Raw genomic sequence first — 27,895 nt, forward strand, 5'->3', positions numbered from 1 at the left:
ACTGAAGAGCCAGGTATCAGTGTGAAAGTTATTTTCTTCCAAGCACATATTTTATTAAACTAGAGATAGCTTATAGGCATGCCCAAGTATTAAAAATAAAAATTATACTGAATAAAAAAAATTATATTGAAAAACAATCAGTTATAACATACTGAATTTGAAATACAGATAAAATAATAAAATACTGGGATACTTTAGTATATGGTATTATAATTTTTCCCAAAATGGATAATAATGACTACTTTTCTCTAGGACTACAGGAAAAATAAGATTCATTTCACGTCAAAAAGGAAAATTCATTAAAAACAACACTCCCAGTATTATATTAATTCCCCAAAAGACTTTTTTTTTTAAAACTTACATATAATAATATTTATTCTTTTGGGTATAATTCTATGGTGATTATATGTCAAACACACAGCTACGTAATCAATATCACAATCAAAATACACCACAGTTCCATTACCCCAAAAATATCCAGTGGTGCTGGCCCCTTGTAGTAAAATCTTCCCACTATCCTTAACCCTGATAATCACTGATCTGTTTTTCACCCCTGGAATTTTCCCTTTTCCAGAATGTCATATGAGTATGTCTACAGCTGTCTCCTTTGAAGCTAGCTCCCTTCCATTTAGCATGATGCCTCTGAGAGTCATCCATGTCTATTCACGTATCAACAATTCATTTCTTTTTATCACTGAGTTACAGTTAATGGTATGGATACACCATAGTCTGTTCAAACATTCATCAACTGAAGGACATTTGGGTTGTTACCAGTTTTTAGTGATTATGAATCCCCCAGGAGGTTTTAAACTAAAGAGTTAATAAGAAATATAAGAACAGTCCAATTCACACTTCTGTAAGTGAAGATGTAAAACATATACTTTCTAAGTAAGTAATTTCTAGGGTAAAAAACGTCCAGGTTTCAGCTTTTAGGACAGAAGAATCCAAGTCGTCCACGTTCTTACTCACCCATGTTTGCCAGAAGGCAGATGGCAGCCTGTACATCCACTCCCGCATACACATCTGCTAGTGAACTCACTACTGGCAAACAGAGCGTGTGCACTCTAATTCTCCGTTCGCCTATAGGAAATGATGAAATAATGTCAAAACACACTAGACCAAGACAGAAATAAAGCAGACAGGTCAAAACAGTATTCAGGTTACTATTGACTGAATTAAACCAACAGGATTCTGAAATGTAAAAACAAAGTTTACACGTAATGGGTTTTAAAGAAAATCAAACACTCCCCATATTTATAGATTGTGATATATATTTTGTATACAGTTGAGCATTAGGTTCTGGCTTTTATTTTTAAATTTTTTAAATTTTTTTTTTTTTTTTTTTTAACGTTTATTTATTTTTTTGGGACAGAGAGAGACAGAGCATGAACGGGGAAGGGGCAGAGAGAGAGGGAGACACAGAATCAGAAACAGGCTCCAGGCTCTGAGCCATCAGCCCAGAGCCTGACGCGGGGCTCGAACTCACGGACCGCGAGATCGTGACCTGGCTGAAGTCGGACGCTTAACCGACTGCGCCACCCAGGCGCCCCTATTTTTAAATTTTTTATTATTTTTAATTTTTTGACAGAGAGAGAGAGAGAGAGAGAGCGAGCGCACAAGCTGTGGAGGGGGACAGAGGTAGAGATACAGAGAATTTTAGGCAGGCTCCACACTCAGTGCAGAGCCTGACACGGGGCTTGATCCCACGACCCTGGGATCATGACCTGAGTGGAAATCAAGAGTTGGACATTCAACCAACTGAGCCACCTAGGTGCCTCCTGGTTTTCAGTTTAATATCAATCATTGTAAATTATATACAGCATAGTAAAATGTCAGAAAACCTGACTGTCAAGTAACTAACATGGGTCTTACATGATATACAGATTTATTTATTTTATGGGGCAAAAAATAATGCTAAGGATGACATAGCTGGATTTAGCATGAGTTTACCAGACACATACGATACTGAGAATCCATGACTTCCACGAGTCAAAAATATTAAATATTAGATATTAAGAGGGCACCTGGGTGGCTCAGTTGGTTGAGTGTCTGACTCTTGATTTAGGCTCAGGTCATGATCCCAGGGTTGTGGGATTAAGCCCTGCATCGGGCTCTGCACTGAGCGTGGAGCCTGCTTGGGATTTTCTCCCCTGCTTGTGTGCTCACTCTCTCCCTTAATAAAACAAAACAAAACAAAAACAACAACGACAACATAATGATATTAAAGATTCAAAATGAGTTAAAAAAAAAAAACAGAACATATATTTGATTAACTAATGCAGATTCCATTTATCTCCCACTGTACATTCATTCTTTCTCCCCATTTCCACCAGCATGTAAAAGGAGGGGGAAATTACGGCTGATTATATTTCATATCTATTAACATTACCTTTGCTTGATGTATATAATAAAGCTGTCTGAAAGCACACTAAGGAAGTATCTGTCAAATTTTCTTCGATTGACAGCTGTACTGCAAATCCAGCATCAGGATTGATGTTGGCAAGGGATAACAAATCAGTGGAACGGACAAAGAAGTTTCCGTGAAAAGTGTGCATTGAAAGACCTAAGGAAGAGAAAACTTGTTATAAAAGATAAAGCGACAGAAGTATCTTTACCTCAGGCTAAAGCTCCTTTTTAAAGTAAAAACTGTCTCTGATTTTGAATTTTTTTTTTTTAGTAGCCTCCATGCTGGAGGCATAGAGCCCAACGCGGGGCTTGAACTCAAGACTCCGAGATCAAGAGTCAGATGCTTACTGACTGAGCCATTCAGGTGCCCCTGTGATTCTAAATCAAAAAGGTTAGGATTAGGGTGTTAGTAGAGGTTCTAAAATACCAATTCAAAACTAACAAACAATGCATGTTATATAAAAGAGACAGTATACATTTAACTTGTATTGATAACTAATCTTATATTTTCTCATACATGATTTGAAGTCAGACAAAGATCTAATATACAAAATGAAACTAATGACGGTTACTATATAACTCATTTAAGAATTAAAATTGGGGGGGGCGCCCGGGTGGCTCAGTCTGTTTAGGGTCTGACTTTCGCTCAGGTCATGATCTCACAGTCTGTGGGTTCGAGCCCCGCGTTGGGCTCTGTGCTGACAGCTCAGAGCCTGGAGCCTTCTTTGGATTCTGTGTCTCCCTCTTTCACTGCCCCTCCCCGGCTTATGCTCTGTCTCTCTCTCTTTCAAAAATAAACATTAAAAAAAAATTTTTTTTAAGTAAAATTAGGGATGAGAATCCCTCCAGCAAACATTCACATAAAACTGAGGTAATGCAAACTGAAGACTAACTGAACGATTATGAAGGCAAAGATCATTCATCAAACAATTTTCATTTGTGATCTTCCCTACTCCTCTAATTCTCCTTCTAAAATCACCTCCAGTATGGCTTTTTCTTAGGTTCTTCCTAATAAAGCAAACATTACTTTTTCTCATTTATTCAAATTACTTAAGAAATTAGGCAATGATTATTCAATAACTATATACATTTAAAACAGCTTATAGCTGACTGGTTCAAGCAGGGAGTCCTGAATGATGAAGAATCATTATAGGTAGTCAAAGTAATTTTGACAAAAGTATGTAATATAAAGCATGATTCTTGTAATTTCATACCTTTAGTACACCTTATTCTCATAACAGCTTCAAACCCAATTTTTCTTGTGAGATACCGTTTCAGGTCTTTCTGTAACTTTTCTGCTTGTGAAGGATTGTGAGTATAGTGGAAAGATGGATAATAATAGATGCACCCTGCAGAATACTTGGACACGCAAGCTTTAGAGAGAAATATAAAAAATATTAGCTACAGAAACAATGATATCCTATAATAATATCCAGGAATATCTTACTTGCCCAACAATAGTACAGATTTTTATATCATGAAAAAAATCTAAGTCTTAAGGAAGAAGCCTAAGCTGTCAAAGTAAAAAAATACAAATCTGCAAAAACACAAATATTTGTAAAATATCTGGATAGGGTTTATTGTTGAGCAGAATGGCAAAGGAATTAGATTTTAAAAACAAATAGTAATAGCATTTTAGATTTGTATAGTGCTGTACAGTTACTGGTAATTTTCACAGATATCATCTATCTAATTCACATGCTTTTTATCCCCAAATAGAGAACCCTTACTAAAGAGTTTAGATTTGACTATATGCTAAAAATGTTTATGTAAACAGATGAACATGGAATCTCCTTACCTAGAGAAGCAAGATCAGAATACTGTGAACTTAAGAGGAACAGATCCACTGCAGTCTGCTGCCCTGAGCAATCTAAAGCCAGTTTCTTATAAAAATCCGTTGCAGGGCCAAGATGCTGTACAACCTAAGTCAACAGGCCATAAAGAAAGAGCTGGAAGCCTTGCGCTACGCACACATTTCTACATCTCTTACAGTAACGAAGATGATACTTTGTCCTCCTATCAAACTAAGTAAGTTTTTGAAACATCTAGGTAGTTGGCATAGATCCTACAAGACTAATTGTTAACATTTATAAAGCACTAATAAAGGACCGTTCGAGACGTTTTAAATAAATTGAAGTTACCTACATTTTACAGGTGAGGAAACTGAGGCAAAAAATGATTAAGTAACAACCAATTACGTGTTTACTGAGTGGCGGACGCTGGAATATAAAACTGAGAAGTCTGGCTCTGGCTCCAGAGTGAGTGCTGTTAACCATTACTGTGTACTGTTACATGACAATGTGACGGAATCAAAGACTGATGAAGGTTTTTCCTATTGGCATGAGGACACTTGAGCTGAGAAGGTAGCACTGGTGAAGAGTTAAAAATGCAAGGGTCAGACTCCAATTCTTAACTCCTATGCTACACTGCATAACAAAATATTTCAATCCTCTTAATTATAATGTATGATTACTATATTAGAGTTTACTCAGACATGAAGAAATATGTATATCAGAACAGGTATTTAAGCTTCTGAGTCCCAGGAAATAAAGAGTATTTCTAAAAGTTAAATGAGATAAATAAAACAAAACTGCAATGGAGACTTCAGTAACACATAACACCTTCCTCTGTTCAAAACCCCTCAGTATTCTATGATGGATTGCAATAGATCAATGAACTGAATGCTAGCTGTACTTGATGAGTTCAAAAAATACACTTGCCCTAATTTATTTTAAAATTAGATTTTTTCTGAAAAACAACTTAAAAAATGCAGTTTCAGGGATGCCTGGGGGGCTCAGTTGGTTAAGTGCCCAACTCTTGATCTCAGAATTGTGAGTTCAAAACTTGCTTTGGTCTCCACATTGGGCATGAAGCCTACTTAAAACAAAAACAAAAAACCGTCCTAATAATAGAGTTTCTATAATAAGTAAAATATGGCACTATTTTTCTCTAGCAAATTGATGAAGAATAAAAAAACAGTAAAAATAATGGCTAGAAGATTTGAGAGTCCTTAAGGATGCAGTTGATTAGAAAGAAAGAAAGAAAGAAAGAAAGAAAGAAAGAAAGAAAGAAAAGAAAAACCCCAAGCAAGCAAAACACTTTAATAACTTAAGTTTGACCCAATAATTTCGCTTCTAGGAATTTTTCCTAAGGAAAAACTAAATATGTGGCTAAATGTTTATGGCATTACTAAAACTGTTTAGTTCAGACTCACAATTAGTTGTAATAGTATTCCCTTGAGGTCACATAAAACTTATACACAGCACAAAAATGATTATTCTAGCTCATTTATTATTTGAAACAAGGGATTAAAATATTCTGACCAAATCTTCATGTAAAACCCAAGTAATATTCAGTCTCATAGTTTTTGTCTTTTGTTTTTCTTTGTATTTTCTTTAATAGAGAAAATACTGGAGACAACAGTTCAGTAGCTAGGAGGCAACTAATTAAATCGAGTACTTTCATATTTACTAAAAGATATTCTTTATTTTTGAAAGTTTATTTATGTTTTTTAGTAATCTTTACCTTCAAAGCGGGGCTTGAACTCACGACCCTGAGATCAAGAGTTGCATGTTCTTCTGACTGAGCCAGCCAGGTGCCTCTAAAAAATATTTTTTAAAGATAATTTTCAGGGGCACCTGGGTGGCTTAGTTGTAAGCTTCTGACTTCAGCTCAGGTCATTATCTCAAGGTTCGTGAGTTTGAGCCCCGTGTTGGACTCTGTGCTGACAGCTCAGAGCCTGGAGCCTGCTTTGGATTCTGTGTCCCCCTCTATTTCCGCACCACTCCTGCTTGTGCTCTCTCTCTCTCTCTCTCAAAAATAAATAACATTAAAAAAAAATTAAGACAGGGGCGCCTGGGTGGCGGAGTCGGTTAAGCGTCTGACTTCAGCCAGGTCACGATCTCGCGGTCCGTGAGTTCAACCCCACATCGGGCTCTGGGCTGATGGCTCAGAGCCTGGAGCCTGTTTCTGATTCTGTGTCTCTCTCTCTCTCTGCCCCTCCCCCGTTCATGCTCTGTCTCTCTCTGTCCCAAAAATAAATAAACGTTGAAAAAAAAAATTTTCAAAAAAAAAAAAATTAAGACAATTTTCGGGACCTCAGAAAATGCTCACAATGTACTCAATGAAAAAAAGTCAGTTAAAACATATACTATATACGTATGATGCCTGATTATGCATATTTGTATATGTTTATATAAACATTATTATCTTTTTTTTTTTTTAAAGATTTTAAGTAATCTCTACACCCAACATGGGACTCAAACTCAAGACCCCAAGATCAGGAGTTACATGTTCTTCAACCAAGCCAGTGAGGCACCCCTAAATGCTATTATCTTGATAGTAAAGATTACTGATGGTTTATTCTTGTTATACAATGGTTTGTATTATCTTTATAATTAAAATGTTTATGGGGGCTCCTGGGTGGCTCAGTCGGTTAAGCGTCCGACTTCAGCCTAGGTCATGATCTCACCGTTCCCGAGTTCGAGCCCCGCACTGGGCTCTGTGCTGATAGCCAGAGCCTGGAGCCTGTTTCAGATTCTGTTTCTCCCGCTCTCTCTCTGCCCCTTCCCCACTGACACTCTGTCTCTCTCAAAATAAACATTAAAAATTTTTTTTAAATGTTTATTAGTATGAACATGTTAAATTGTAATATCTCAGATTTAGTATTATCAGTTGTATAACAGAAAAGAGAACTGCAGCCAGAAAATCAAGTCACACCTTCACCATTAGTTACTTAACCTTTGGCAAATTTAATCTATTTTCCTCATCTGTAAAATGAAAGGATTAGAGTAAGTTATTTTTAAATTTCTATGACTTGCAAAGAAAGTAATACAAAGAACGCAAAATGATACATTTTCTCACCAGATTTTTACTATCAATGAAGTAAAAAAGCAGAATAACGAACAAATAATTACACGGGCTATGGAGGTACAAAACAAAATCTTAAACATGACAGAGAAACCAAATCTAAAATACCTTTGTGCTTGATCTCTGATTAGGATCTTCTCTGGACTGCAGAAGTCCTGCACCCAAGGAAGGTAACTGTGTCTGAAATACAGACACACGGCCACCTGTTGGAGACATTAATTTAAAGGCAGCCTGAAGCGCAGGACCAAGGGCACTGTGTGTTTCTCTTGTATTGGTGAACATATTTGGTAATGCATTCAATAAGTCTTTTATAAGCTGGGAAAACAAAGATTAAAAGTTGAATTACTCAGAGGCCAAGGCAATTTTCTTCTTTAAAACATTCTGGAGTATAATATATACCACTGTATCTTAGGGGATATAAACTAAGGGGCCAATAAGTATGCTACCTACATTGTCTATGCAATATTAATATACTAAGTAAACAAATGTTAAGGATTTTAGTAAACAGTTAAAATAACAGAAATATTTTCATACTTTAAGAGAAAAGTCAATCTCACCTCTTTACTTTCATACAGATTCACAAGTAAGCTATCCGGTGTAGGTAGAAAAACATCTAAAGGGAAAACATATATTTTAATCAAGAGATAAATCAAGTCAAAAGAATATCATAAATTTAAAAATCTTAGTTTTTAACAGGCCGTATATATAATGGGAACCATGATACTGCTTTATTAAATATATATTATACATATGTGTGTGCACATATAAGTACACACACAGACATAGAAAACTTAGAATGAAATATGTTCCAGAAAACAAACTATATCTATCTAGAGAGAGAGAAGAGAGGAGAGAGAGGAGAGAGAGAAGAGAGGAGACAGAGAGGGAGAGGGAGAAGGACAGAGAGAGAGAGAGAAAGCATGAATTGGGGGAGTGGGGCAGAGGGAGAGAGAAAGAATCTAAACAGGCTCCATGCTCAGCACAAAGCCTGATATGGGGCTGGATGCCACAACCCTGGAATCATGACCTGAGCCAAAGTCAAGAGTTGGAAGCTCAACCAACTGAGCCACCCAGGCACCTCGCCAGGAAACTGTTTTTAAAGTATCAAAGTGGGGGGCGCCTGGGTGGCGCAGTCGGTTAAGCGTCTGACTTCAGCCAGGTCACGATCTCGCGGTCCGGGAGTTCGAGCCCCGCGTCAGGCTCTGGGCTGATGGCTCAGAGCCTGGAGCCTGTTTCTGATTCTGTGTCTCCCTCTCTCTCTGCCCCTCCCCGTTCATGCTCTGTCTCTCTCTCTGTCCCAAAAATAAATAAATGTTGAAAAAAAAAATTTTTTAAAGTATCAAAGTGCACCAAATTATCCTTACAGCACTATGACAGGATGTATTGTCAAATACAGTAGCCTCAATTCAAAAATCTATAGTCACAAAGACTTCTATTCACTGCTTACCATCTATATCAGACACAATCAACATTTGAGGTTGTGATAATCCTTCTTGTAAATTGTAGAAATGAATAGTGCTATCGAAGGTCATGAACCCTATTCTTGTTCGTGAATCTCCAGGAAGCCTAAGGATAAAAATGATAATTTTAAATTCAAAGTGTTTAGTAACATATTTTATTAAAAAAAAATAATGAAATAGTAAACAAAGTCTAAGAATATTACACATGCTTTTTCATAGAGGAAAGTTATTCCTCTCTAAACCAACATACATCAGAAAAGAGCAAAGATGAAACATCCCATTTTCAGATGAAACCAACGTGTTTAGAGCTAATACTCAAGAAAACTGAACCATGTTCAAATAATAAACCAAAACTAAAAATGATTAAAAAAATCAAAGATTTCTTACTAACTTTCCTCTAGCACACACTCCTTTAACTAAACACTTACTCATATTTTCAGTTCCAATGCTACAAAAAGAGTGTATGTAGCTCAAACTGTTTAAGGGCAGATGACAAATGAGTACTTTCCAAGAAAAGACAATGTAATTAATGTAAACCAGATTTTATTTTTTAATTCTATTTTATTTATTTATTTATTTTTATATTTATTTAGTTTTGAGAAACAGTGAGACAAAGCGTGAGTGGGGGAGGGGCAGAGACAGGAGGAGACACAGAATCTGAAGCAGGCTCCAGGCTCTGAGAAAGCGGTCAGCCCAGAGCCTGATGCGGGGCTCGAACCCATGAACTGTGAGATCATGACCTGAGCTGAAGTCGGACGCTCAACCGACTGAGCCACCAGGCGCCCCTGTAAATCAGATTTTAATGTGGAAATTTTTAAATAAAAATCACATTTAAGAACATCAAGACATTTTATCTATTATCAGTCCTTTAAAAGTTTTCTGCAAGAACTCAGTATTCAAGAGTCAATGCCATGACAAAAAAAAAGAATAAATGACCATTTCTTTGCCCGTCAGGTTCTCCTTATTGATAAAATGGATGCTTCATCTTACAAAAATATTTTTTAAGTACCACTATGTTAAATGCTGTTATATAATTTATTATTTTAGCAATGCTTTTAAAATATTTTTGAATATCACAGGATGCCAAAACAGTGTACATCAAAAACAAGAAACATTATTACTGTTATGCATGATTGATCAGGCCAGTCAGATAGTCTGCAAAGTCAAAGAAAATTTCAGAAAACAATGCACCAAGTTATGAGTGTTTAGTTTACCAATACTGGTCAAGATTTATGATGTTTCTACAGATGATTCTTTATTCCTCTGAAATTTCTAAGGTCATGGAGTGTTAGGGCTGTTTGTTACTGATTAGAATGGAGACTCCCTATCTACTCTACTCCAAGCTCAAAATTCAGAGTTGAGATGCAATTGCTCCATATCAAATGGCTTTTTCTCCAAGTTATATCCATAGCCCTTTCCAAAAACATGTTTTCTTTTTTTACTTTCCTAATGCTATTTTCTGCTTAATAATAATAAAAAAAAATGTGTGTGTGTGTATGTGTGTGTATATATATATATATTTGTATGTTATGTTTTAAATAATTTGCCATTCCCAATTTTATCCTTTTGGTTTGGCATGGTCTATTTAACTCACAAATAGTCACGCACTGGACAGGCTCCTGTTTCTAGGGTTATATCCTCATACTTTTTCAGCAAGCTGACTCTTCAGCTTTAAAACTATTTCTTTGCAGTCTTCCATTGCTACTCACTGCTGAAACTACACCCGAATTAATAAGTACTTGTGCCGAAAAACAGGGCAAATACTTCACTCAAGGATGAAATTATGAAAACTCTAAGTTACTAAAAGAAACTAAAAGCAAATCATTTAAAGTTTCTGGGTATTTTTATCTCAACGTTATCCACTAGTCATAGGCCCAGATCAGTGATATGTAGACTATGGTAACAGAGCAAGGATTCTCAATTGGAAGGTGGGAGAGAACCTTCTGAAATCACCAGGAGTACTTCTGACAAAGTATTTATATATAACCACCCCTACTCCTCTACACATGGCAAGAACCAATGCAGGTGTGAGCCACTCTTACTAATAACCTTAAGTCATATATCCTGTAGGTTTGGGGAGTAAAAAAAGAAATGTACAAACTACTTTGTTTTCCAGAGATTTGGAAGGTCCATTTTTGAAGCTAGTTGAGGGTCTCCTTCATGACCAATACTAGGCAGGATTTAGAGCCAATATCCTATACCCTGTTTCTAATTGCACGATATAGCTCATTTCTAATGTGTCAAAATGAAGAGCTCGGTTTCTGGCTTCCTGAAATATTCAGCACAAAATCAATTCCTTCTTCCCTTTTATCTGGCTCATTTTCTCATTAGGACATTTGAAACTCATGAAAAACTCCTTGCTCAGGCAAAAATTACAGCTAGATTTCTCTCATCTGGATCCCTGATATCCTGGTCAGTGTTCAGATCTGTCAAGTCAGAGGAACAGTTAGATGAGATCTAAATTCCTTAGCAAGTATTAAACATTTACAATTTTATGATTTGGACACCAAGTCATAGATCATAATAATTGAAGTAGCAGGATCCTTGGTCTGAGGTGGACAAGAAGTACTGTGCAGTGATAGATAAATGAAGTCAAACTGTAATAAAAACGAACCCCATAAATTGCTAATAAACTTCACATTTATATATATTTGTACACACACAAACACACTATGAGTAAAAATATTTCTTACTTGTCTAGATTTTCTAACAACGACTGGCACAAAATTGTCAAATATCCAGCTTCCACTGCATTATGAGATACATCTAAAACAAATAAGTAAACTGCAGGTTGAGGAGGACGAAGCTGAAAGGAATAAAAATAATGTAATTTATTTAGTAGGCACAGTTTATTCTTTTCATACCACTGTTACCACTGGATATTTACTGATGACACAAAAAAATACACACATAGGATTGATATTTTGTAAGATTTAATGTGCTAAAGAAAATGACATTCCTTTTTTTCTTATAAAGTTGGTTATGGATTAAGCATAATAAGGTAGTTGTTACACAGTAATAGTTAAATAAGCTAAATGTCTTCCTGATAGAGTGCTGAGCTATCTTTCAAAGAAAAATTAAGCTTATTTACTATTTAATGTGAACCTCTATATCCCTTCCCTACTCCGAAAAACATTGTTTTTTATATTTAGTTTTTAGAATCTTACAACTGATAGTAGTAGCCATTAGTACTAGCTGTTGGGTCACCTGGTGGTGGCTAAGTCACAAGTATTAAATGCTAAGTGTAAAGAAAGTGCTTGTGATGATATTCTAAGTATGTTAAGTCATTATCTGGTAGAGATATATACTGAAGTATTTATAGGTTAAATGATATGATGCTGGGATCAGCATTTAATAAACTCCAGGGTGGGTGAGGGGAGGGAACACTGTGGTGGACTGGGTTTAGATGAAATGTATTTAGCAAAATGTTGCTAACTGTTGAAGCTTGGTGATAGGTAAATAATGGCTTACTATACTATTATTTCTTTTTTGTAGTAGGCTTGAAAAATTACTGCTATAGAAAATTAAAAGGATATATAAAATCTTTTTTTTTTTCTTAATATGCCAACCAAAGATCATATGGCAAAAATTAAAGATTAACTTCTTGGTTCACCACTTCAATTAGATTGAGATCCTAAGGAGCCATAACAGAGTTGGGAATGTAAGTTGTAAAGAAGGCAAGAAGTTCAGAGTAAAAGTGCCCAAAAGTAAAAGTTAATATATGGAAACAGACAAGGAAATAGTAGTTAAGTGGGGAGATACTAAACTGGACACAAAGGACCATAAAAATCACAAAAATAAAGAGAGAGATGGGTTGAACAGCAGGAATTTAATACACATTAACTGTCCCTGTTCACCTTTCCCCACTAGCAACACCTTACATTTTTGCAGGCGACAAAGATTAGTAATGAGGATACTGAAGAAATGTAGGTTATTATAAATGCATTTAAAATGAATAGATATGATAAAGAGGAGAACTTTAGCTAAGAATTCATTTTTGTAAATAGAAAAGAAGAATGAGATCTTAAAGGACTAGTATAATTAAAGAACAAGTAGAATTTTGTGATGAACTGGAGAGAGAAAAATTAAAGTGAGGTCGATATCCATTTATCTTGATATCTGTACTGGGTGAACCAGTAAGATGGTGATATCTTTAAGAGCCGGAAAACTGCAGTTTTTGGCAAAAACATGAGTTTTTCTGTTTGAAGGTCTTAAATATTAAATGGCAAAAGGATATTTATATTCATTCCATGACAGTAATCAAATCAAAATGACAACAAATTATAAATGTAAGTGCTTATCACAAAATTTTACTAATGTTTCTTAGTGACATAACTGCATTCTTTTAGGACATCAAGTAACCTTTATAAAAAGTTTTCTATTTGTTAAGTATAAACTTTCAGTATTATTGTAAAAAATTAATACTGGGGACAATACAAAATTTTGCAAGAATTTACCTCACAGAAAATTATAAATGACCAATACAGTTATATCCTATGGCTAATTTTTACACTGAGTAGTTACCATGTAATCTGAAGAAGCAATGAATTCCACAGTTGAATTCTGAACTTCTGGTCGTTTATGAGGCTCTCCATAAGATCGAGTTAGGGGGTTATACATAAATTCTTCAGGAACTAGGTAACAAACAGAAATCCAGTACAAAGTTAGTAGTATGTTTTGTAACTAAACACACATGTACATACCAAGAAATAAACACCTTCGTCAGTATCTGTATCAAGTTTCAACAGTTCTGTGAACATCTAATGGTAAAAACACTCCTTAAAAAATATATCAAGATAAAATAAACATATAGTGAAATCAAGTGAGGAAACCAGGACACGGGCAACCTTGATTCTCCCAGGCTTGTGTCCTATTTATTATATCACATGACATGAAAAGAAATCAGACAGAAACACAAATTTGAAAGCAATTATACTACAAGGACCTAAAAAATGATTAAAGGGAAACCAGACAGACACGCTGGTAGGCACGTGTCTACACATACTGGTAAAAACGTATGCTTGCTTTAATGGACCAATCATATTTGGTAATGTAGAAACTGAAGATAATCTTAACTTGGCAGGATCAAGCACAGTTAGTCTACATGACCTTCACTGCTTGTTCTGTGAATATTATTTTTATTTGGCCTTACTGTCACTCTGCTTATTATCAATTATCCCCGGGCCAGCCAAGATGAAGTGTCCCTGGCCTACATTTTCTCCATTAAAAGGGGCTCAAAAGTTTTTGAAGCAATGAGGAAAGATACCAGATAATGACAAAATTGTCAAAATGTTTAAAATAATATTAAACACACTTATTTTAAGAATCTGAAGCTCACCATCATTAACTCTATAGCACAAATTGCATTTCCATCTACGTTGATCAATGAAGGATACAAAAGGGTTGATATATGTTCGACACGACCGGCACCTCACGATGGTGTTTGATGTTATCACTGGTAATTGCTAGGAAGTAAAATAAAGACGCTGTAGCAGAAAAATCACCACAGGGAAAAACGGAACGCATACTGCTCTGCTCCACATACACAACAGAAACCATAACTGAGTTTTGGAATTGATGCCTTTTAAATTTTTTTTTTTTTTTTTCAACGTTTATTTATTTTTGGGACAGAGAGAGACAGAGCATGAACAGGGGAGGGGCAGAGAGAGAGGGAGACACAGAATCGGAAACAGGCTCCAGGCTCTGAGCCATCAGCCCAGAGCCCGACGCGGGGCTCGAACTCACGGACCGCGAGATCGTGACCTGGCTGAAGTCGGACGCTTAACCGACTGCGCCACCCAGGCGCCCCTGGAATTGATGCCTTTTAATAAAACCCAGTGATGTGCTGAGCAACACAGGCAGCTGTCAAGTTTTCTCCCCCTTCGTCACAAACTGTAAAATAACACCAAAACATTTTATTACCAAATGTAATAAAAGTTATCGGCTCATAAGAATAGCCTGGTTGGCCAAGAAAATAACTCAAGAGCTCATCAGGTAGACTCAAGAAATATCAGTGAGAAAGAAAAATGTACCACATAAAAATGTGTTTGTCTTTGTTGCCCGACAGCACCTGGTACTAGACCATCAGGCACTGCTCACCAGCCAGCCACACAGTCCTGATGGGAACCGAGGCCACAAAAACACAAACACGATGTGCTTTAAAAAAAAAAAAAAAAAAATACAGGGGCGTCTGGGTGGCTCAGTCGGTTAAGTGGCCGACTTCGGCTCAGGTCATGATCTCACGGCCTGTGCGTTCAAGCCCTGCGTCGGGCTCTGTGCTGACAGCTCAGAGCCTGGAGCCTGTTTCAGATTCTGTGTCTCCCTCTCTTTGACCCTCCCCTGTTCATGCTCTGTCTCTCCCTGTCTCAAAAATAAATAAAATGTTAAAAAAAAATTAAAAAAAAAAAAAAACATGAGAGGCACCTGGGTGGCTCAGTCGGTTAAGAGTCCAACTTCGGCTCAGGTCATGATCTCATGGTTTGTGAGTTCGAGCCCTGCATTGGGTTCCGTGCAGACAGCTCAGAGCCTGGAGCCTGCTTCTGTCTCCCTCACTTTCTGCCCTCCCCTGCTTGTGCTCTCCCTCTCTCTCTCTCAAAAATAAACATTAGCAACAACAACAAAAAATACATGAACAAAATGTGTGTGTGTGTGTGTGTGTGTGTGTGTGTGTGTGTGTGTGTGTGTGAGACAGTTTTAGATAATCAAAGGCAGAAGTTCTACCTAGTTTTGAACGAGTTATTTTTTAAGAGAATGAGAATGTTTCGGTGCTAAACTTATCAAAAAAGAGACCACTGAAATGCTGGTAATTTTAGTGATCTTTTTAAAAGTGTTGAGGGGGCAAAGATTATAAATTATGATTTATAAAAATAAACTTATAAGGGCACCTGGGTAGCTCACTCGGTTAAGTGTCCAACTTTAGCTCAGGTCATGATCTCATGGTTTGTGAGTTTGAACCCTACATTGGGCTCTGTGCTGACACTGTGGAGCCTACTTGGGATCCTCTCTTCCTCTCTCTGCCCCTCCCTCACTTGCCCTTTCTTCGCCCCCCCCCCCAAATAAATACATAAACTTAAAAGTCAGCATGAAAAATATTCAAAAATAAACTTATAAATCTGTTTTGGACTCCTTTAAAAAAAAGGGAAAAGGGAAGAAAAGGCTTGGGAAGGGAACTTTATATTTAAGAACTTTAGAAAATATGAAAAAACACTAAAACCCCAAATATTATTCAATTAATTCAATTAATCCCTGATAACATTTTAGTATATTTCCTTCTCGCTTTTTTCCATCTATACATAAATATTTATATCTTTGTATTTAATTTCTTTAACGTACACAGTTTTTATTACACAAGTAATGACAAAACACTTCATGAAAAAATCAGGAAACACAATTAACTGAAAATGAGAAAACAAAGAATTACCCAGGATTCTACAGCCCAGAGGAAACCACTGTTGCCAATTTAGTGTATACACTTCCAGAAAATATCATATATGGCATCTGTGTTTAGACAAAAATTCTCACTTATGTATATAGGAAATTAACTATCTTGGTTTAGAGATAATGGCTGAAATAGTATTATAGGTGATGATACAGTATTTACTGAATGAACAAATTCAAGGTATTTATTGCGTATCATAATTATTTTATTTTCTATTCACTCTGTTCCTTTCTATACATCCTAGTATGAAAGTTAGTTCCATAAGGAACCTTACTGACCTTTATAACCTCAGCATCTGGCACAATAGGTAGTTAATAAACACTTTTTTTTTTTTTTTTTTTGATAAATGAGGGCAAAAGAAACTCAGCAGCAGTAAGGATAGAAAACCACAGCAGTAAAAAAATGTGAGGGGGAAATACAACTTACAAAGTATAAATAAAATATATCTGGATAAACTTTATGAAGTTTAGAATTTTAGTTTAAAGACAACATATTTGCATAAAATAGCAGAAGTATATGTAAAAATCCAGCAAGCTCGGCATTAAACCAACAGACTGTGGAAACATAAACAAGTAATGTTTTAATTCAATAGACTTGAAGCATTTGGACTTATTATTACAAAGGTTATTTGTTTACTACAGTTCGGAACATCATATGGTTTTCCTCCCTAACTGGACATTACTGTTGGTACAACCTTTATGTTTAATAGAGCTCCCAAAGGTTATCTGCAATGGTCTTTCCAATTTCCAAAAGTACTAAACTTTCAAAATCCAGCTCAGACCTTGTCAGTCACAGAAAACCTCTGCTACTGCACCTAGAGAAAATCACTTCTCATCCTGTACTCAGCGCCTAAGTACCTCACAGAATTTGGTTAGTTACATATTGGTTACCCTATACCATCGTTTATTTGTTTTTACATCTTTGTCCTGTGTTACATATAAATTTCTTAGGAGCAAAGTCAATGACTTAGTTATCTCTGTATTTATCGGTGCTTAGAGCCTGTCACAGAGCAGGTACTTTAAAAAACAATGTCTGCTGAGTTGAGTTTGACAAAAATGATTATTTCCAACTTAAAAAATAAAAGGAGATGAAAAACAATCTCCCAGAAGATATACAATCCAAACACCCTGCACACAAACATACATCAGTATCCACAAATATTTTGAAATATGTCACTTTACCGTCAGGTCTCTGAAAGGATGTAACAGCAATCCTAAAGGAAGCTTAGCTTTATTCAGTAAAGCCTGGGTCTGTGGAATATTTGTCAAAGTACACCGAAATGAACTGCAAAAAACAGAGGCAACATGGACTATATTAGCTATCAGGGAAAAAAACAAACTGAAGTAGACAGCTGTAGATAATTAACATTCAAGGGTACAGATGAAAATTATCTGAGAATGTTCTAGAACTACAACTAGAAAGATCCGTGTTACTCTAAGCAGGCATATTTGTAATATATGTCAAAAGACCTAAATCAAGGACTCAACATTTTCATGGTGGAAACGTTTAACACATTTGGGAAAAAACATTATGACTAAGAACGTGAATCGGAGGGAGTAGAAAACACAAGTGAACAGGTATACCCCCACATCTTTAATAATGCTGTTTCTGCTTTCCTGCCCATTTTCCACCTGTTGAAACTCTCTTACTATGAGACTCCTCAAAATTATCGCTTCTTCTGAAACCACCCTTCCTTCTGCTAACAAGTCAGAAGAAATGACGTCTTCCTGTGCTTTGAGATCAGTTTATGCTTCTATGTATTACTCTGCCTTGCCTTAGGGTTGTGTACCTTGTCTGTCTTTTCCCCTTGAGATCAGAGATCATTTTGTCCTGTGTGACCCTAGCACTATTCCTCTCTTAGACAAAGTGCTTATAGCTCATTGAATTGTAAGTCAAGGTCAGTAGACACAGAATCAATAAAGGAGCAATCAAAGAGATAAGCAAGAAGTACTGGACACCAGAAAAGAAATTTTAAGAAGAGCAGTCGATAGTATGTAGAGATATCCAGATACGTACAGACTTCGGGCCGGTGGTGTTCCATGAACGCACTAAGGTGGTCCTTGCTTCAGGACTTCTGTGTTTACTGTTCATGCAGCTTGGCACACTTGGTTTGTTCTCATACTTCATTCAGATCTCTACTCAAATGTTAACTCCTTGAGAAAAACCTATCCCGACTCCTCAATTAAAAACAGCCGACCTCTACCCTTACTACTCTCTACCTCATAGTAATATTCTGACATTACGTTACACGCATGATCCCTAACTTATGAAGGTTAACTTACGATTTTTTGACTGTTCATAGTATGTCTTCCCTAATAGCATAAAGGTTGCATATGATTAGGAACTCTGCTTACTGCTTCATTCCTAGCACCTAAAACCAGTGCCTGGCCCTTAATTTAGAAGGCATTTGATAAATATATTGAATAAATGATTTATCGTTTTATGTAGGCACAATTATCATTCCTGTTTTACAGCTGACAACACTGAAAATTTGAGAAGTTAAGAAATTTGCACAGTCTTGGGGCACCTGAGTGGCTCAGTTGGTTAAGCATCCAACTTTGGCCAACATGACCAACTTTTGGTCATGATCTCACAGTTAGTGAATTTGAGCCCCACGTCGGGCTCACTGCTGTCAGTGCAGAGCCCACTTCAGATCCTCTGTCCCCCTCTCTCTTTGCCCCTCCCCCACTTGCCCCCCTCTCAAAAATGAGTATTAAAAAAAAATGTGCAGAGCCTTACAGCTATTTATCAGTGGAACCATGGTAAGAACCTGTGTCTGTCCAGCTCTAAAGTCTACACTCCTAATTACTCTGCGTTGCTATTTTGATAACAGAGAGATTTTCACAGAAAACACACACACCATCCCCTGAACCTGTGGAATCTCTTCAAACATATACATAGACCACATTCACCTACTTAGGGGATGCCTAATCTTCTATAATACAAGGCCAAAATCCACATACTTACGACCTGATAGCAACTTATATTCACAGGAATAGGCAGCTGTTTTTATCCTAGAATCAGTGATTATACATTTTTATGACAATGATCTTGATGCTGCCTTAGGCACCGATGGGGGATTGGTGGCAGTGGGTAGGAGAAGAGGGGGAATCTTCGGAGTGGCTCTATTTTCTGTTTCCTGTATTGGAATTCTCTACAAAATTTTGGTTGAAAAAAGAGACGCTTATGGTTTTTTAAAAAAGGTAGAACATCACTGCCTTAATAAAGGAAAATACTGGCTGTAAAAAAGAACACTAATTCTAATACAAGGAAGAAGACAACATTTTTTTGTGAATCAGAGTTTACTTTATGAAGGAGCGATTTCAGGAGCAGAAAGATGTTTTCTAAAAAGCATCTAGGTGCAGAGAAATATCCTATTCTTAGGAGGAAGAAGTACTGAAAGCAAACAAGAACAGAACTCTTAGTTTTGAAGGTACTGTAATGTGAGTGACAGAGCTCACCTACCCAGAGGATACACCAGGGCTTGGTGGCCACCAGATGCAAACTCTCAGTGAAACTTCTCCATGAGGTGAGGAAAACTCAAAAAAGGAAATCTTAAGCCTGGGGATAATGGTCTTTGCATTCTATGCTGAGTAGGCAAAGAAAACTCAGAGAGAAACCATTTACCTAAACCTGTTCTTGGGATTATATATGTGAAGTCTGCATCCTTTTCAAGCAAAGACTGAAGGGTATACATTTTTAAAGATTCCACCTTAAGAGACATCAGAAGTTACTCCTGGTGAAAAGTAAGGAAAAATAAATTTATGAAAAATATAGTTAAATCTGGGTTCCTGAAACCCTTCACTCAAATAGAAAAAAAATTCCCTCACATTAGGTGACAGGGAATAGGACTGAATGGAGACAGAGATGGAGGCATGAACAGAACCTAAACTGAATTTTACCTAAACTGAACAGGACCTAGAACTTCTATACAAACTAAAATACAAAAGTCTGGATTAACAAAACTTCCAGTCAAGGAATTAATATCCTATCACTTTTACTAGTTTTGAAACTCAAACAACATTTCTGACAAAGTGTATTATTTACTAAAGATCATAAAAATAAATACTTACTCTGGGCTACAGTTTAATTTTTTGAGGTCTAAATTCAAGTTAGGTACAGGAGCCCAAACAGGAGTCATGGGTAAAATATTCCTCTCCTGGGTGAGGTTTACGGGTCTCAGACTTTCTGGTTGTGGAGAACTTTGAAGACTCAGTCCTCCCAGACTGGAGGACAGCTGGTTCATACCAGGATACTGCTAAAAACACAATTCAAAACAAAACAAACAAAAGAACAATAAAATCAAATTGAATACAATGTATTCTATTACAGGATTTTAACATTCAGAGTTAAGTGAGAAAATATAAGAATTTAATAAACATAAACAAAGGGGAGGCAGTGTGCCTGGGTGGCTCAGTTGGTTAAGTGTCTCACTCCTGATTTCCGCCCAGGTCATGATCTCATGGGTTCATGAGTTTGAGCCCTGTGTCAGGTTCTGTGCTGACATCGTGGAAGCTGCTTAGGATTCTCTCTCTCCTTTTCTCTGCCCCTCCCCTGCTCCTTCTTCTCACTCTCATACACACTCTCTCTCTCTCTCAAAATAAACATTAAAAAATATTAAGCCTGGCTTGGTAACAGAATGATTTAAAAGGGTAGCTCAATTTAAAGCATTCTTGAAAAAAACCTCAAAACAAAATACTGAAAAAACAGTATTAGTATTAGTACAGTTAAACCTCATAACAAAATTTTCAGCAACAATGTTTTTCAACATTAAAAATCTGGTTTCTGTGAATACAGAAAGGCATAATGAATACATACATGCTTATGTTTGCAAGGTTTTTCAATGATCAATTTTTGTAATAATGAGTTGATGCCATAAAAATGTACAATGCTGTTTTGCTTTGCTTATTTTTTGTTACCTTTGTTATATTTAGTATTATTATGAATGCATGGCTTTCTATCAACTCCAAGTGACTGAATTACAGTTATTATTTATTTTAATGCTCAAACTACCCAATTATTTGCCAGTGAAAAAAAGATTATTTAATACATGATAGTGAACTTAGAGCTAACTATAGAGGTGGGGAGGGGGATGAGATTTATTGTTTACAGTATGAGCCAAAATAAAACCTTAAATAGATTAAAGATGCAAAATTGAAACAACCAAAGAACTAAAACAATTTATAGCTGGAATATTTCCTAACCTGAAGGCTGAAAAGATCTTCTAAAGGACACAAACAAAAGTTAAAACAAAAATCACAATAGGACTATTTAAAATTTAGACATTCCTTCAATGTCAAAAAAAAAAACCCACTAAAATTAAATACAAATGTCGAGCTAGAAAGAAAAATTACAGTGTGTATTAGACAAAAGGTTATACTTATTATAGATAGCTTTTACAAACCAGAAGACCTGAATAATGGTGAAATAATATGAACTGGAATTTCAGTAAAGAAACATAAATGACTAATAGTTATAAAAAAATCTTTGCTTATAAAAAATAATTCTTGGTGGACTTTGTAATATAGAAGAATGGGCAGTCATATACACTTTTACCGCCTACTGGATATCTACACTTAAATGTCTATCAGGCATTTTAACTTAACATGGCCAACTCGATTCTCACTCCTAGACCTGTTGTCTCTCTTCATCATCAAAGTAAAAGCACTACCCTATACCCAGTTGCTCTGCCAAAAACCTAAGTTATCCTTGGTGTCTTCCTTTCTTTCACTTATCATAATCAGTTCATCAATAAGTCAACTTTTATCCATCCACTATTCATTACCTCTACTGATACCACCTTAGAACAAAGCATAGTCCTACATTTCTATGATTGTCGCAAAGCTTCCATTTGTCTCTGTTTCCATTTTTGTCTTTTCAAATACTTCCATCCATAATCTGTTCTTCACACAGTAGCCAAAATGATTCTCTAAATAACGTAAATCGGATATCACTCCATTACATAAAATCTCCACTGTCTCCCCTCTGTACTCGGGATAAAATCCAAGCTTCCGATGATAGTCCTTCCCTAGCTCTCTGATCTTATTCTTATTGCTGAGTTCCAGCCATACCGAGACTTTATTCTTGCAACACATCACAGTTGCTCCTGCCTTAAGTCTTTGCATGTATGCTTCCTCAGCCTGAAATGCTCTATCCCCAGATTTTTCCATGCCCGGTATTTGTCATTAAAATGGTATTTCAAACATAATTTCTACAGTGAGGGATTTCCTATCTATCCTATATCCCCAACCCTAGCAATTTCTTCAACTTGTCTTACTTCACAACACTTGTGACTATTTGAAATTATCTCATAAATTTATTGATTTACTTATTTACTGTCCCAGGGAACCTACCCCTCCCAACAAATTTCTGACAGCAAGAACTTTGTTTTGTTTACTTAGCTCCTCTTGTATCCTCAGTGGCTAAAGTAGTGCTGTCACACTGTAGGAATTCAGTAAGTTTTTATTGAATGCATAAGTGGAAAATTTAAAGTCTTATAAAATTAGGTGCTTTGATTCAGTAATTCCACCTGAAGAAATTTCATCTAAGAAAACGAGACAGATGCATTAAGGTGTGTGTGCGTATAAAAGTTGACTTTAACAATTATGCCCAACAATAGCAAATTGGTTGATTATAAAACACTATGCAGCTACCAGAGGAAGGATATATAGAAAGGTTTTGTCTTTTGCTATGAAAAGAACAAAAAGTTTCTAAAACAATATCCCTACTTATCAACTTCTTTTGTTTGTTTAAAAAAGCCATTAGATGTCCAGTTTCTTTCCTAGCTTTTCCCCCAAAATGCATAGCAAGAAACTTGGAAGGACAGACTCCAAGTGTTGCTGTTTACATCTTGATAGTGGGAATATTGTTTGGTATTTATTTTCCTCTTTGTGCTTATCTGCACTTTTCTACAGTTGATCATGTCTTTTTTTTTCAGGGGGGAGGTTAAAAAAAAAAAAGTGCTAAATACATTATTTGCATTAGCCAAGATATGGAAACAGTCCAAGTGTCCATCGATGCTAAGTGAAATAAGTCATTCAGAGAAAGACAAATACCATATGACTTCACTCATATGTGGAATTTAAGAAACAAAACAAATGAGCAAAGGGGGAAAAATAAGAGAGAAAGGCAAACCAAAAAACAGATTCTTAACTACAGAGAACAAACTGATGGTTATTAGAGGGGATGAGGGTGAGGGGGATGCATGAAATAGGTGATGGGGATTAAGGAGTGCACTTGTCGTGATTAAAATAGAAACTTAAAAAAAAAAAGCTTTTGACTAAAAAAAAGCACTATATAACATTACATCTGGTTTTTCATATATTCATTAAAATACTTATCTAATTCTTATTTTCATTTTCAAACATCATATTTCAGGGCTGAAAAACAAATTTTAATTTTTTTTCTTCCTCAAAGGCCAACTACTGAGGTTTCCCATTTCTTAATAAGAGTCATCTCAAATTAATAAATGCAAAAAAAAAAAAAAAACACCCTTAAAAATTTAGAACCCTGCCACTGGCTAATACTAAGTACAACATTTAATGGCATTTCAATTTCATTATAAAGGGTTGCTTAAAGCTAAAGTAAGATATTCTTATCCTGGGGCACCTGGGTGGCTCAGTCGGTTAAGCGTCCGACTTCGGCTCAGGTCATGATCTTGCGGTCCTTGGGTTCGAGCCCCGCGTCAGGCTCTGTGCTGACAGCTCAGAGCCTGGAGCCTGTTTCAGATTCTGTGTCTCCCTCTTTCTCTGACCCTCCCCTGTTCATGCTCTCTCTCTCTGTCTCAAAAATAAATAAATGTTTAAAAAAAAAAAAAAGATATTCTTATCCTAAGTAGGACTTTAATTTTTTTTTTTTTTTTTTTTTTTTTTTACCGTTTATTCATCTATTTGAAAGACAGAGAGTGAGAGGGGGAGGGGCAGAGAGAGGGAGATACAGAATCCGAAGCAAGCTCCAGGCTCTGAATTGACCGCACAGAGCCCGATGCAGGGCTTGAACTCACAAACTGTGAGATCATAACTTGAGCCAAAGTCGGACGCTTAACTGACTGAGCCACCCAGGCGCCCCCTAAGTAGGACTTTAAAAATAAATGGCTTCTTTTAAAATTAGCTTGATAATATTAATCTTAGATTAAAATGTATAATCTTTTTTTAGCAGATAGGTAAGAATTTAAATGTACGTCCTAACTGTGCGTTTAAATCATTACTGTTCATTGGCCCAGAAACACTAGGGTCCGAAAACCTATTTTAAATTCACATTAAACAAAATTAAATTGCTGCTTTGTATTCTTCCTTAGATTCATATATCAAATCTGACTTTGGTTTTCTGCACAAGTCCCTACCAGTTAAAGAGAGAAAAAAAAAATGCTTAATTCTGAACTGCAAAGACTTGTATTCTCAGGACTAAGCCTGGTCTTAGATGATTTCGCTTATCTGAGTCTCAATTTCTTCACTTAAATAATGAAAGGAAGATAATTACTACAAAAAAGTCAAAATTCCAAGTGTTCACAAGAATGTGCAATAACTGGAACTCTCATAAACTGCTAATGGGAGGTATAAATTGGAACATCTGCTTTGGAAAACTGTTTGGCATTAACGGTTGAACGTTTGGGTACTCCATGACCCAGCAATTTCACTCCTAGATACACACATTTGTGTAAAAGATATGAACGGAAATACTCACAACAGCACTATTCATGATAGCCCCAAACTGGGAATTTACCCTGATGCCCATCGACAATAGAACAAATACATAAACAAGTATATTCACAAAACAGAGTGCTGTACAACGAGAACAATGAGAATGAACAATGAGAACAAGCACACAGAAAGCAAAATGTTGAGCCAAAGACTCACAGCAAGAGTATACACAGTTATGATACTACTTATATTAAGTACAAAAGGAGGCAAAACTAATGTGTAGTATTAGAAGTCAAGACAGTTGCCAACTCTAGCTTGAGGGTTAGTGACTAGAAAAGGCATGACAAAGGACTCTGGCTGTTGGTTACGTGTGTTCAATTTGTTGAAATGTATCAAACTGTATGATGTTGATTTATATACCTGTACATAAATGTAATATAGATTATAGTTCAATAAAAAGTTTTAAAAAATGAAAGGTAGGAGTGAATGATTTCTAACAGTATAAAGTCTAAAGTTTTGGCTTTGTGATGCTCATTTCCCCCATGATTTAATAATCCAAGTTACTTTTTATTTTTTATTTAAAATGTTTATTTATTTTTGAGAGAGAGAGTGTGTGCGTGCATGTGGAGAGGGGCAGAGATGGAGAGAGAGAGAGAATCTCAAGCAGGCTCCGTACTGTCAGTGCAGAGCCTGACGCAGAGCTTGACACAGGGACCCCACAAACTGTGAGATCATGACCTGACCTTGAAATCAAGTCGGATGCCCAACCTGAGCCACCCAAGTTACTTTTTAGTCTGCCTCTGTCCCCTTCATTCAAACTCCTGTGATCCTTGCACTGGAACTAGAGTATAAAAAGGACTGGGGTCACAGAATAGAATGAAGTTATTTTTAAAAATCTAGTATAATAAATATTAATTTTCACTTTTATTCCAAGGACAATCTCTTAACTTCCAAAATAACCTCCTAAATAAAATGGGAAAAGAATATTGTCCATTCTCTATGTCAAGGGTCAGCAAACTTCTTCTGCAGAGAGGTAGTAAATATTTAAAAACTTTAAAAGATGCATATCTCTTTTGCAACTATTCAACTCTACCACTGTGGTGCAAAATTGTCATAGATAATACATAAAAGAATGATTGTGGCTCTATTCCAATAAAGTTTATTTGCAGAAATGGGCAGGAGGCCAGATTTGGTCAAAGAACCTTTTCCTTTGTCACTGTGGAATACCACTACAATTTTTTTTTCTGTGCCTAAAACTTCCTCTAAGAACCAACGTGTCAGTGCAAAACCCAACGTGAAACTCGATCCCATGAACTGTGAGATCATGACCTGAGCTGAAATCAGGACTCAGATGCTTAACTGACTCAGCCACCCATGCACCCCAGAAATGCAATGTCAAGTTTATACATACTTGAGCATACTGCTGGAATCCAGAATACACTGGGCTACTGGGAGGTACTCCAGAATTAAGTGGTGCTGTAGCATTCTGATAACCAGGCTGAAGAGTTGGATAGCCATACCCAAATGGCTTAGCCATTTTTGAAGGCTGAGGAGCAGTAGGAGCTGAAGCTGGAGCAGGGTCAGGTTCAGGAGCAGGATCAGGAGCAGGACTGCTTGCTGATGAAGAAAGCATATCTAACAGAGGGAAAAACATTATGTTAGCACTGCAAATCGGGATTCTATAAAGACTTGGCTCCTGGGCAAGCTATAATCTTTGGCATTTCCCTTTTTTAAACTTAAAAAAAATTTTTTTTAATGTTTTTATTTATTTTTGAGAGAGAGAGACAGAGCGTGAGTGGGGGAGGGGCAGAGAGAGAGAGGGAGACACAGAATCTGAAGCAGGCTCCAGGCTCTGAGCTGTCAGCACAGAGCCTGATGCGGGGCTTGAACTTGTGAACTGAGAGATCATGACTGGAGCCAAAGTCGGATGCTTAACTGAATGAGCCACCCAGGGACCCACCCAACCCCTGCCTTTTTAAACTTTTTATTTTGAGAAATTGCAAATATCCACAGAAATAGAACAGAATTATGAACCCTATACCTCTTCACTCAGCTTTAATAGCTGCCAGTGGTTTGCTAACCTTATTTCATGTATTCTCATCCTGGTTTTTTTTTTATTGCATTCATTAGAAAAGTGTTTTTTTTTTTTTTTTTTTTTTTAACGTTTATTTTTGAGACAGAGAGAGAGCAGGAACGGGGGAGGGTCAGAGAGAGAGGGAGACACAGAATCTGAAACAGGCTCCAGGCTCTGAGCCATCAGCACAGAGCCTGACGCGGGGCTTGAACTCACGGACCGCGAGATCATGACCTGAGCCGAAGTCGGACGCTTAACCGACTGAGCCATGCAGGTGCCCCAGAAAAGTGTTTTTAAATTAGTTTCAAGTATACAATATAGTGTTTACACCCTATCTTTTTTTTTTTTTTTTACAGAAGTATTCAGAAGAAAACCCCGTATTTCCTATCATTTCACTAATACTTCAGTTGGTATTTCTAACAGGTATGACCTTCATATTTATACAAATATAAAATATACTATATATCATATAAAATATATAAATGTACTATACTATAAATGAATACATTATGATACAATTATTTTTACTTTTATTCTCTCAGCAGGAATTGGGGCTAAGAAGCAGAAAAAAGAACAAAGCAATAAAAAGGGTATCACCCACTTTTATTTGACCCTGCCATTATTTAAAAAGTCCATGGAAAGGGTAGATATTTCCATAATCCCTTAGAAGTCTGTATTATTTGCAGAAGCAAACTGTACAAGTATGAAAGACAATGTACAGAATAGTGTCCAGCTCCTAAAACAATGTTTGGTATATAATAGATGCCAAATAAAATTTAGTGAATACATGTTCTTCCTTTATTTAAATTCAAAACAAAAACTAAAATTTGAGTCACACTGAGAAAAAACTGCAGAAAATTTAATCATCAAAGACAAAAATAACAAGAAACCCTAAAAATTACTCCACTACACATGCCATTATTAACATGCTGCTATACGGTTAAGTCTTATTTTAAAGTAAAATCTATATAGCATACATGAATTTTACTCTATTTTTTCCTATAAAAAT

General features: G+C 36.3%; 1 protein-coding gene and 1 long non-coding RNA gene across 7 annotated transcripts in view; one reads left to right on the forward strand and one right to left on the reverse strand.

The window, feature by feature from the left end:
- Window positions 1-27,895, reverse strand: part of SEC24B (SEC24 homolog B, COPII component) — a 99,153-nt gene that overhangs the window by 10,251 nt on the left and 61,007 nt on the right. For 3 of the 5 annotated variants that reach the window (XM_086704427.1, XM_086704423.1, XM_086704425.1), the window contains 13 exons: window positions 26,224-26,447; window positions 20,247-20,431; window positions 17,355-17,457; window positions 14,074-14,200; window positions 13,260-13,369; window positions 11,429-11,541; window positions 8,723-8,841; window positions 7,833-7,888; window positions 7,384-7,590; window positions 4,205-4,328; window positions 3,621-3,779; window positions 2,390-2,563; window positions 970-1,080 (listed from right to left, as the gene is read on the reverse strand). In XM_086704427.1, the coding sequence (XP_086560553.1) occupies window positions 970-1,080; window positions 2,390-2,563; window positions 3,621-3,779; window positions 4,205-4,328; window positions 7,384-7,590; window positions 7,833-7,888; window positions 8,723-8,841; window positions 11,429-11,541; window positions 13,260-13,369; window positions 14,074-14,200; window positions 17,355-17,457; window positions 20,247-20,431; window positions 26,224-26,447 (1,812 nt within the window). The remainder of the gene's footprint in view (window positions 1-969; window positions 1,081-2,389; window positions 2,564-3,620; window positions 3,780-4,204; window positions 4,329-7,383; window positions 7,591-7,832; window positions 7,889-8,722; window positions 8,842-11,428; window positions 11,542-13,259; window positions 13,370-14,073; window positions 14,201-17,354; window positions 17,458-20,246; window positions 20,432-26,223; window positions 26,448-27,895) is intronic. The other 2 variants (XM_086704424.1, XM_086704426.1) reach the window with 1 other exon arrangement.
- Window positions 4,224-27,666, forward strand: LOC147581824 (uncharacterized). 2 transcript variants are annotated; one of them, XR_015250299.1, is made up of 3 exons: window positions 4,224-4,434; window positions 27,243-27,309; window positions 27,429-27,666. It is a non-coding gene; the product is annotated as an uncharacterized LOC147581824 (long non-coding RNA). The 2 variants fall into 2 exon arrangements; XR_015250300.1 differs by having other exon boundaries at window positions 27,432-27,666.

The sequence above is a fragment of the Puma concolor genome, chromosome B1 (assembly GCF_028749965.1).
Source record: "Puma concolor isolate L17-30 chromosome B1, mPumCon1.1.hap2, whole genome shotgun sequence".
In the NCBI taxonomy this organism is placed as follows: Eukaryota; Metazoa; Chordata; class Mammalia; order Carnivora; family Felidae; genus Puma; species Puma concolor.